The sequence below is a fragment of the Marmota flaviventris genome, chromosome 1, assembly GCF_047511675.1.
Source record: "Marmota flaviventris isolate mMarFla1 chromosome 1, mMarFla1.hap1, whole genome shotgun sequence".
NCBI lineage: Eukaryota > Metazoa > Chordata > Mammalia > Rodentia > Sciuridae > Marmota > Marmota flaviventris.
The window spans coordinates 211,820,032-211,831,454 of record NC_092498.1 but is presented as its reverse complement, the minus strand read 5'-3'; the positions used below and the strand labels follow the sequence as shown (position 1 = coordinate 211,831,454).

The 11,423-nt window shown below is 56.2% G+C and overlaps 1 protein-coding gene across 4 annotated transcripts in view; it reads left to right on the top strand.

Moving 5' to 3' along the window:
* The first annotated feature begins 232 nt into the window (after positions 1–232).
* Positions 233–11,423, top strand: part of Pde4a (phosphodiesterase 4A) — a 37,038-nt gene continuing 25,847 nt past the window's right edge. Inside the window, exons 1-2 of one of the 4 annotated variants that reach the window (XM_071602749.1) lie at positions 9,051–9,293; positions 10,726–10,767. In XM_071602749.1, coding sequence (XP_071458850.1) covers positions 9,061–9,293; positions 10,726–10,767 — 275 coding nt within the window. In that variant the 5' untranslated portion in view covers positions 9,051–9,060. Of the gene's footprint in view, positions 776–9,050; positions 9,294–10,527; positions 10,768–11,423 lie in introns of those variants that run through there. The other 3 variants (XM_071602732.1, XM_027955229.2, XM_071602746.1) reach the window with 3 other exon arrangements.

Genomic DNA, 11,423 nt, shown 5'->3' with positions numbered 1-11,423 from the left:
GCTAGGCTGGGCGCTCTAGAGAGAACTGAGTTCCGGCGCCCCCTCCCCGCCGGGAGCGGGGCTCTGCGTGGGCGGGGAGGGCCCCCCTCCTTGGGTGGCTGCCCCCCACTGGCCCGGACCGAGGAGGAGGAGGGGGGCGGCGCTGACAATCGCGGCGGGCGGGGGGCAGGGAGGGGCGGGACGGGGCGGGGGAGTCGGGGCTGGAGCGGAGCGGGGCGCCGAGCATTGAGAGCGCAGCCGGGATCGGAGCAGAGCTCCAGGAGCCGACAGGAAGCCACGGCGCCCGGCCCGGGGGCGATCGGCCCGCGGCGCCCCCGGGTCTGTCCCCGGGGCGCCATGGCCCCACTGAGGCCGGGAGCACCCGCGGGACTGCTGGCGCGTCCGCTTGAGAGCAGCTGAGCTAGGTGCAGCTTGAAAGGGCCAGGACTCCTAGGGTGCAGGTGGCCGCCGGCGCTATGGAGCCCCCGGCCGCCCCCTCGGAGAGGAGCCTGTCTCTGTCTCTGCCCGGGCCCAGGGAGGGCCAGGCCACCCTGAAGCCGCCCCCCCAGCACCTGTGGCGGCAGCCGCGGACCCCCATCCGTATCCAGCAGCGCGGCTACTCAGATAGTGCGGAGCGCGCGGAGCCGGAGCGGCCGCCACACCGGCCCATAGAGCGCGCCGACGCCGTGGACACCAGCGACCGGCCCGGCCTGCGCACGACCCGCATGTCCTGGCCCTCGTCCTTCCACGGCACCGGCACCAGCGGCGGCGGCGCGGGCGGAGGCAGCTGCAGGCGGTAAGACTCTGGGCTGAGGACGCGCGCGGAGCGCATAGGCGCGCAGAGAGAACGCAACTCGTCCCGCCTACCGCAGGGGGCGCTGTGATGCGGGTGGGGTCAGTGTGACTGGAGGGGGCCGAGCTGGGGGGAGTTCAGCTGCGGGGGAGTCTGGGACCCGGTCCCTACTTGGGCACCCAACAGAAGGGTTCCTACTGAAGCCTCCTGGGTCTATTTAGGGGGCGCCATGCTGCATGTAGAATTTACAGGGTCTGGGGTGGGAAAGGGGCTGCAGCTTCAGGGTCAGTATTCTTCGTCATTGGCAGTGCAGGCCAGCGTTAGACTGGGTGGTACTTGGAGCGACGTTCCTGGGGCCACTATACTGAGAACTAGATTGACTGTGTTTGGGGTATCCTAGGGAGCACTCTGTAGGGGCATCTGCAGATTGAGGGATGCTCAGGGTCCTCTTAGGGGATGGAGGACTCTGCAAAGGGGGCATTGGTGAACTCGCCTTATAGCAGCTGAGGTCAGGAATCCAGAGAGGCTGTTTTGAGGAGCACTGTATTGGGGCATTTGTGTTGAGTTGGAGTCCCCCATCTCAGCACAGGAGTGTTAAGTTTCCACAGCTGCCCTGCTGCAGGGAACAGTGCAGAGGGGGCACACGGTCCTAACATAGGTCAAGGAGTCCCTGCCTCTTTGAGGTGACAGTGTAGTGAGGGTGTGTATGTTGGGCTGTTCTGGTGGTATCCTCTGGCTGAACTCACTTTGCTCCAGCTTTTGGTGTATGACCAGCGGCCCCAGCTGCCTTGGCTATGTGCTCCGTTCCGGGGTCCTCTGACTGTGGCATGGTGACTGTGTACTTGTAGGATCATGTAATTGTAACATGGTAACTGTGTATTCCTGGGACAGTGATTGTGACAGTGTGACTGTGTGCTTCTGGGATGTTGTGACTGTTACAGGATGACTGTGTCCTCATGGGACACAGTCATTGTGACAATGACTGTGTGTGCTCCAGGAAAACAGAATTTTTGCAGGGTGATTGTTTCTGATCCTGGAACAGTGATTGTGACAACAAGACTGTGTATGCTTTCAGGATAGCGTGGCTGAGACACGATGACTTTGTGCTTCCAGGTCAGTGATTGTGACAGTAACTGTGTGTGCTTCAGGGATGCTGTGGCTGTGACAGGGTGACTATTTTTCCTCTTGGGACATAGTGATTGTGCCAGAGTGACTGTCTTTACTCCCGGGACACTGATTGTGAGGTGGTGTCTCTGTTCCAGGTCAGAGCGATAATAACAGAGAGTGTTCCACAGATGTATGTCTGGTACTGTAATGGGTACCTTCTCGGGGACAATGTGTTTGTGTCAGTGGAACTATCTGTGCTCCCTGGGACTATGTGCGACACAATGTGACATGCGTTCATCTGTCCTGTGAGCACATGTCTGAGGGTTGGTATTCTGACTCTGGAGCTGTGCCCCTGTTTACTTGGCATTCTTAGTGAGTGCATCTACTCTGATGGTGCCCCAGGCTCTGACTGTGTGTGCTTCAGTAACATGGGGACTGATAACTTAGCCCCACCCATGGGTGCCCTTCTCTTTGGGACATGGTTCAGATGATCACATCACTCAGATGGTCAGATTTGGGTTTCTCATCCCTGGAGTTCCCCAGTGAGGTCTCTAGGCTGTGACCTTAGTCTTCCTAGGTCTCTCTGGAGGCCCCCACCAGCCACCACACTTCCCCAGGCCACCTCCACCTCCCTTCTGGGCACCCCCAGCTCCAGTCCTCTGTCTCCACCAAGAAACAAGTGTCATGGGCCCAGCACACACAGCCTGATATTTCCCAAAGGGAACTAGAGAAAAACTAAAGGAAAACAGAGCTAGGATCAACAGGAAATGCCAAGACCAGGGGCAGGGAGCCAAACTGGCTCAAGTCACTGTCCTGAGAGACCAAGGAGGGGGTGGGGTGCTAGGAACTGGGCCCCATTCCCTTTTAAGGCTCTAGGGACTTCCCTACCCTGGTCTCCTGGCTATTAGCTCTCAGGGGACAGTGGCTGAGTGGTAACAATTATTGTCATTTCAGGGTGTCCATCTTCTAGTGGCCCACTTTTAGGCTTCATGCCAGGAACTTTTTCACAAGTCCTCACTCCCAGTGGCCCTGTGAGGTATCCCTGGTTGGACAGATAGGGACACTGGCCAGAGAGGTAAAATTCCTTCTCCTTCCCCCTGCCCAAATTCATAATACCAGGAAGTGGCAGAGCTGGGATTTCAGTTCCGATTTGCCTGACGCCTGTGTCTTTGTTGTAAGCATCTCATCCTCTCTGAGCCTGTTTCCTGCCCGAAAAGTGGGGCTGTTGCTGGCACTGCCCTGTGGGGCTCAGTTTGAGAGTTCTGTGAGTTCGAGATGTTGTGAAGGATTTGACAAAGTCAGTGCTTAGGTTATTGCTCAAGGAGTTGAGGCTGTAGCGGACATTGCTTTTTTGGAGTGGGAAGAACAAAAAACAGGAACTTGAACCACATCCCTGCATGGGCTCCGGTTTCCTTTTCACTGTGGGTCTGTGCAGTCTCCAGCGGGCAGAGCTAGTCTACAGCTGGTTTGGAGGGGCTGTCTGTGGGCACTTTCTCCACCTCCCCCCACAAAAAGAGGAAGGGGACAGAGAGACCTCCAGTGGGAACCTCTCTCCTGAAATGGGGCATTTCGCCAGAAAGGGGGCTCTACCACTGCACACACAGGGGATTCCAGCGCTCCCCACTTTGAAGTTCATCCACCCACCAGAAACAGGGTCCAGCCATCCCCCTAGACTTGAGTCCTGGGGACCCCCCCAGAGAGGAGGCACTGTCCCCCAGCCGAGATGCCATCCACACTCCCCACCTGGGATGCATGAGACAGAGCTCCTGGCGCGCCCTGCTAGGCTGAGTCACGGCACCGCTGGGATCTGTCAAGAGGCAGATGGAGCGGGAGGAAGAGGAGGACCGGGAGGGAAGAAGAGGAGCTGCTTGAATTGGGGGCCAAAATATAGATATGCCCCTCTCCCTGGACCCCCAAACTCTCGCCATCGGAGAGCGCTTCCTGGCCGCGGGAGCGGGTATAGGCAGCCCGGCTTAGGTCTATCTCTGACTAGCGGTCTCTGTCTCCACTTGGGCCATCGCCTCCTCTTGTCCCTGGCGTTCCCACGTGCCTGGATGTGTGGCGGAAAGTCTCTCTCTCCGCGCGCCCTCTGCTGGACGGCGAGAAAGGCACAGCCTGAGTGTGCGCTCCAGGACCTCACCTGTCGCCGCACCAAGTCATCGCGCCACTGCCGCAGAGTCTCGTATTATTATTTTATGCTTATTGAGCGCTCTGGAGAGCGGGCGCCAGGCCGGCCGACCGCAGGCTGAGGGTGAGGTCCTCTCCTTCCCAGGTTGAGACCTGATCGCTGCCCCCATCCTCCACCTGATCGCCAAGTGCGGAGGAGACGCCGCCTGGTGGACGGCGAGGAAACTTGACGGAAAACTTGTGGACGCGGAGTTCGTGCCCCATGCCAGCACCAGAGCCCCCCAACACCAACCTGCATTTTAACGCTCAGCATCCTTGGATGCGCACCCCTACCCGGAAAACAGAGACGAAATGACTTGTCCAAGGTCACACAACGAGGAAGGGCAAAATTAGGGTTAAAATGAGGTTTCCTCCACTGCCGAGCAGTGGGTAAGATTCAAACTGAAGCCTCACTTGCTGACCTGGGACCAGAGTCCGTGCCTCTTTATTTTCATCAATAAAATGGGGTTGAAAAATAAGAAGTTCCCACCCCAGGGCTGTGGTAAGGCTGAAATGGCTGACGTAGGAGCTGGGCAGCCAGGACCTGTTTCGAGAAAGCATTTCCTCAAATGACATCAGCAGAGAGAAAGCCGGTGTCCCTCAAACCACAAAGCCAGCGCCATCTTTCACTGGTAACAGATTCACTCTCCTGAGTTACAGGAAACTGGGGCTTTGGGCTGAGGAAGCCACAGGCTGGCCTGGTGAGGACAGAGTTTTGAGGGGCATCTGAACCCACTGTTTTACATCTGATATGTGTTTGGAGCCAGCCTTTGCCCTTTGCTTGCTCTATGAACCTCATCTGAAACAGGACCTTTCATTCTACACATGCATCCTTGAGGTTACAGCTTAGAATCCAATCGACCCAGTCTTACTGTCTGGAGTTCTCAGACTAGTGGGTGAAGCAGAAATAGCAAGTAAAACCATCTGATAATTATAGATGGTGACACATGGAATATGAAGAACAGAGGGATCCTGAGGTCAATCAAGGCCTTTCTAAGGAGGTGACATTTAAACAGATACCTAAGTAAATAGAGAGAGATGCTATGTGGGTATCTGATGGTAGAGAGTGCCTGCTAGAGAGAACAGCCAGTGCAAAGGTCCTGTGGTGGGAATGTGAGCTGGGAGACAAGTGTGTCTGGGGCAGAGTGAGGGGTGAGTGGAAGGAAATGAAGAAGGGAAGTGATGGGTGGCTCATAGGCCATGGTTAGTGTGGTCTACAGGTCTCAGTTTATATCTGGCTTCCTAGGAGGGGACAAAAGTCACTGGACTGGAAGGATACTGATCTGTGAAGACCCTGTGTGGCCTAGGGCTAAAATCCCAAGCTCTGGAGCCAAACAACTAGATTCATGATCCAGCTCTGCTCTTTTTGGGCTGGATGACCCTGGCTAAGTCACTCCCCTTCTCTGGGCCTTGGTTTCTCTATCTTTGAAGTTGACCTAGGAAGAAACCTATTCCAAAGAGCTTACCAGCCAGTGAACAAGAAAACCCTCATTTCCTATTGTGGGTCCTGGTGGGCAGTGCAGTGGGGATCTTGGTAGGACTAGGACAGGCATTCTCCCCTGGGATATAGTCTTGCCTCCCAGGGATCTGAAACGGCTGGAAACATTTTAGTGGTCATAAGTGAAGGGTACTGCTGACATCTAGTGGGTAGAGGCCTGGGATATTGCTACATTGCTTAACAGTATGGGACAGCCCACCCAGGACAAAGTATTATCTAATCCCAAATGTCCCCAATGCCAAGGATGAGAAAATTGGAATTCTCAGCAAGGTGATACCACATCCAAGGAGATGAAAACTGGTTCTTTCTGGGAGTGGGGCAATTTTAAAAATCGTGTGTATGCGGGGCGGGGGGGGGTGTTCTGGGGATTGAACCTAGGCCCTTGAGCATGCTAAGCAAGTGCTCTAGCTCTGAGTAACATCCCCAGCCCCCCATTTTACTTTTATGCATAAAGCACAGATATACAGCCATTTCTTGGTATGCATGTTGGGGGTGATTCCAGGATTCCCCAACCACCCCAATCTGCAGATGCTCATCTTCCTTATATAAGATGGCATAGTATTTGCATAGAGCCTACGCACATCCCCCGTGGACTTTAGATCATCTCTAGATGACATATAACACTTAATACAATGTAAATGCACTGCACACAGTTGTCATACTATATTGTTTAGGGAATGATGACAAGGAAAAAAGTCTCTACGGTGTTCAGGACAAACCCTTTCGATCTGCAGTTGGTTGAATCTGAGGAGTCAAAACCTGTAGCTCCAGGACTGTACACACAGTGCTTAAACAGGCATTAACATTTCATGGGGAAGGCAATTAGGAAAAAATAAAAAGTCCACTCAGGCTATCTCTTAAGCAGACAGTAATAAAATAGAGGGTGGCAAAGACTGGACTAGATCCCAACTCAGCCACTCACTGGCTATGTGACCTTGAAACAACCTTGAACAGGTCATTTCTCTCCAACACCCAGTTTTCCTATCTGCAAAGTGGGGACAATAATAGTAGCACTTCCTGGAAGTTTTGTTGTTGTTGTTGTTTATTTTGGTACTGGGGATTCAACTCAGGCACATGACCACTGAGCCACATCCCCAGCCCTATTTTGTATTTTATTTAGAGACAGAGTCTCACTGAGTTGCTTAGTGCCTTGCTTTTGCCAAGTGTGGCTTTGAACTCGAAATTCTCCTGTCTTAGCCTCCTTAGCCCTGGGATTACAGGTGTGTGCCACTGAGCCCTTCCTGGGAGTTTTGTGAGGATTAAATGAGATTTTACCTGGGGATACTGAATGCATAGGAAGCATTCTAAAGGGTTAGCTGCTGGGTAAAGGATTACCACTGTCACCACCACCATCATCATTGTCATAGTCATTCCCTGTTCTCCAGCTAGTACTCTGGCTTGCTCACTATAAGCCCTCAATAAATGCTTTGTCAAATAATTGTAGCAAATGTTTAGTGCACATCTATTTTTTTTTTTTTTCAGTACTGGGGATTGACCCCATGGGTGCTTTACCACTGAGCCACATCCTCAGTCCTTTTTATTTTTTTATTTTGAGAAAGGGCCTCTCTAAATTGCTTGGTGCCTCATTAAATTGCTGAGGCTAGCTTTGAACTTGCGATCCTCCTGCCTCAGCCTCCCGAGCCCCTGGGATTATGGGCGTGTGCCACTGTGCCCAGTAGAGCTGGGTATTCTTATTACACCTATTTTACACCTGGGGAAAACTGAGGCTCAGAAAAAAGAGGGAATTTGCCCAAGGTCAAATGGCTAAGAAGTGTCAAAGATCAGACTCAAGTCCAGCCCACCTGACTGGGCCCCATAGCATTACAACCAATAGCAAGGGAGGTGGAACCTTGAAATAGATTGGTCCCCCTTTCTCATTTAAAGCAACCTTCTCCCCCTTCCTTGGTCCCAAAGAACCACTCACAGGTTGGGGGAGGCTGAGGGATTCTAACCAGCTGACTGGCTGTTCTCAGGTCTTCCCCTCTCTGAGCCTCTTCATCATCTGATAAAAGGGGGCAGTGTGCCCCACAGGGTCACAGTGGTTGGGCATGGAGAATCCTTATTGGGCTCCAGAAAGTCTCCATCTAGGTGTACTATGTGCCTGCTATGGGGAGATGGGGTTCTTGGGACTACCTTGAAGCTGTGGGGGCCCTATTCTAAAAGGTGCCTCAGGGATTCTAAGGATTGGCAGGAATGGGTGGTGCCTTAGGACCCCCACCATAGTGGCTGTGAGCACACCAGAGGCTTCTAGGCATATCTTTTTAAAAAAATTTTTGTGTTTGTTCTTTTTAGTTATACATGACAGTGGAGTGTATTTTGACATATTATACATACATGGAGTGTAAGTTCCCATTCTTGTGGCTGTACATGATGACGTGGGGTTATACTGGTCATGTATTCAGATAGGAACGGGGAAAGTCATGTTCAATCCATCCTCCTGTCTTCTAGGCATATCTTAAGAGGTATGAGGCACATCTCATGAGTTGTGGGTGGCATTTTAGAATGTCCCCAAGGATTTGGGGGTACATCTTAGATTCTGGCCTAGAATCTGGGACTGTTCCCAGAGTTATAGAGGAATTTAAGTTCTTTGAGCTCCAAGGGGCACCCCTGGATTTTGGTAATATCTTCATGGCTATGAGGCATGCCCTGAGTAGGGAAGATATCCCTGAGGGTGTGTGGGGGATTTCAATACTTGATTTGGGGGATGCGTTGGAGCCACTTGGGATTAAGGGACATCTGAAGGACTGTGGAAGCACTCATGGGGTCTGTGAAGGAATCTAGGATTTGGGGATTTCACATGTAGTCTGTGTGGACTGCTAGGGGTGCTCTGGGGGGCATTTCTGCATGACTGAGGAGGGGTGATGGTGGTGCTCTAGGGGAGTTTGGGACATCTAAAGAACTGTGCTGGTGCTCTTGAGATCTGAAGGGTGCTCTTGTGGGCCCTCAGCACCATTGGGTTTGTGGTTGCCTCCTGGAATTCTCGGGATGTCCCAGAAACAAGGAGGACACTGCTAGGAATATAGGGACATCTTGACAGAGCATCACGGTCTATGGGGCCTCTTAGAGTACCTCTGGGTTTTGTGGGGAAACAGGGATTTGGGGAGCACCCTGGTTGTGTGGGGACCTCAGGGACAGTTAGGGCCCTACAGGACTCCTTTGAGGTCTGTGGGGCCCGTCAACACCATGGGAGGTTTGTGGGCACACCTCGAGATTTGAGGGGCGTCGCTGGGGTTTGTGGAAACGCTTCCTGCTATTTGGGGGACATCGGAAGGACTGCGGGGAGGCCTTGGGGTCTGCGGGGGGGAGTCCCCGTCGCTGTGGTGTGGACGCCCCAGGCCCGCCCGGCCCCGCCCCGGGGGCGGCCCCAGGGCGAAGCCGGAAGGGCCGAGGCGGCCTCGGGGCGGGGTGGGGCCCGCGGCCCCAGGGCTGGGCGGCCCGCCTGCGAGGGCCGCGCGCCGGGCGGGCGGCGCAGCTCCCCAGCGGCCGCCGAGAGGGCCCGCCCCGCGCCCCCGCGGCCATGGCGCGGCCGCGTGGCCTGGGCCGCATCCCCGAGCTGCAGCTGGCCGCCTTCCCGGCGGCGGCAGCCGAGGACGAGGCGTTCCTGCCAGAGCCCCCGGCCCCGCGCGCGCCCCGCCGCCCGCGTTCTCCGCCCTCCTCGCCGGTCTTCTTCGCTAGCCCGTCCCCAACTTTCCGCAGGCGCCTTCGGCTTTTCCGAAGCTTCCAGGATTTGGGCCGCCAGCCGTGGGCCGGGTAAGTGCGCGCTGATGGTCATGAGTTCGAGGCCCTTCTGGCCACCTGGCGCGCCCTTGGTTCTGGGGTCTGTGACTTGCTCTCTTCAGTCTTATTCTTCTTCTTCCGTCACAAGGCACAGATAAAAATCATCCTTGCCCGCCAGGGTTGCCGTGGAGACATCTGATAGGGCATGCAGTAGGCGCTCAATAAACACTACATTCCTCCCACTTCCTGTGCAAACCTGAAGCTGCGGTCACGCTTTGGGGGACTGAGGCCGACCTGCCATCCAAGGTGACCTGGGGACATGTGTTCACTTCTGTTAGCCTCAGTCTATGGCCCGTGAAATGGGTCCAGCGGTGTCCTCTGGGGGTTAACTTGCTGGGAGGCTCAGGGATGTTACCGCCTGCACAGAGCACTAGGGGTAAATGGAAGTTCCCTGCTTTGCCAGACCTGGGGTGGGCTACGGGGGGCAGGAAGCCGGGGGTGACAGGCAGGAGGCCACATCCGGTCTGGCTTCTCAGTGTTTCCCCTAGACACCGAGGTTGACAGTCTGGAGGTGGGCACGCGCTGGTGCCGGGGCTTCTCCCGGTCGTCTGCCTCCTTCATTGCTCCCTACTCTCCACATTTACTTGTTTAGGACACAGACTGGGGAAGGCACTGTGGGACTGGACACAGCCCAGCAGCTGGCCCGAGGGGAGAGATGGGGCGGGGAAAGAATAGGGGGTGGAGCCAGGGCCTTTGGGAACCAGCGCGGGGTCCTGAGGGGTGGGGATCAGCGTCTCTCCGGTTTCTCTCCCATCTCCACCTCTGTCTCTCCTGTCTCTGTTTCTACCCCAGCTCCACCTCCCTGCATCCGTCGACCCTCCCCAGGGTTGTTGTCATCCAGCCCTACACTCCGCCGGCTGGGACGAGTCCCATTCCCCTGGGGCGCTCACGGCGATCTGAGACCTGGAGCCCACACCGCTCGACGTCAGGGCTGGAGCTGGGGGGGAGTGGGCGGGGCCAGAGCCAGCGCGGGAGGCGGGGCCGGCCTGGAGGGGGGTGGAAGGGTAAAGCGGAGTCCGGGGCGCCCCTGCGACCCGGGACAGGAGGGGGCCAGGAAGAAGTGTGCGCTCAGTTCCTCTGGGCCCCTGCAGCGGGAGGCAAGCTTTGAACCCTCCCGGGCGTTGGGGACGCGCTGGGACCGCCCGGGGCCGTCCTGCGTGGGGGGGGTGTGTGCTCGGGCAGGGGAGGGTCACTGAGGCGGGGTGCCGGAGGCGGCGCTGCCGGCGGCCGCAGACACCTCGGACCTGGCGAGCTGTGCGCGGCACACCACTGGGCAGCCGTCCCCATGCTAGCCCCGACGGCTCTTGGCTCTCATGCGCTCCAGTGCAGCGCCCCGGGCCCGGCCCCGGCCCCCTGCCCTGGCACTGCCCCCCAGCTCTGAGTCCCTGACCCACTTCTCCTTCAGCGATGAAGATACTCATCAGCACCCGCCGGGTAGATCTGTCAGGTGGGTGGCCCGTGGCCAGTAGCATTCTTTGCGACCTGAGGGCTCTGGCTGTGCTGGGAAAGGGGTCCCCCGAGTGTGATTTGGGGGAGTCCCCTATGTGGTGGCTTCCAGGATCTGGTCGGGGTCCCACCTCCTTCCCTCTCCCTAAAGATACAAGTGCTACCGAGGGCTTCCCGAAGGTGGTGGCCCCCAAAGCTGGTGCCTGATCCTGCGCATTCCTACTTGCCCAAAGTCGAATCCCTGCACCCTCTTTGTGCCCCCAAACCTGGGATTCTGGCATCCACCCTGGCAGCAAATATGGGTGTCTAGCGTCACCTGGGCTCCACTCCCAGGCCACTGGCCTGGAGCCAGGTCCCTCAGGCCCTATGCTGCTGTGTCTCCAGCCTTACCCCCTCCTTCTTACTGGGGCTGCCAGGCTGAAAACCCAGCTGGAGCAGCGGGGGTGGGGAGGGGAGGTTCCTGGATGCCTGGAGGGTATTTAGAATAGGCTGGGTAGAGCTGGGGCCAGGAAGTGGCCTTTTAAGTTCTCTGGATTTTCTAGACTTGTCCTTGCCACCCAGCACCAACCCTTTCAGATACCTGGACACCACACAGTCTCCAGCGTGGGGACACACAGCCGAACTCAGAAACACACAGACACACCCACATGCAGGGCA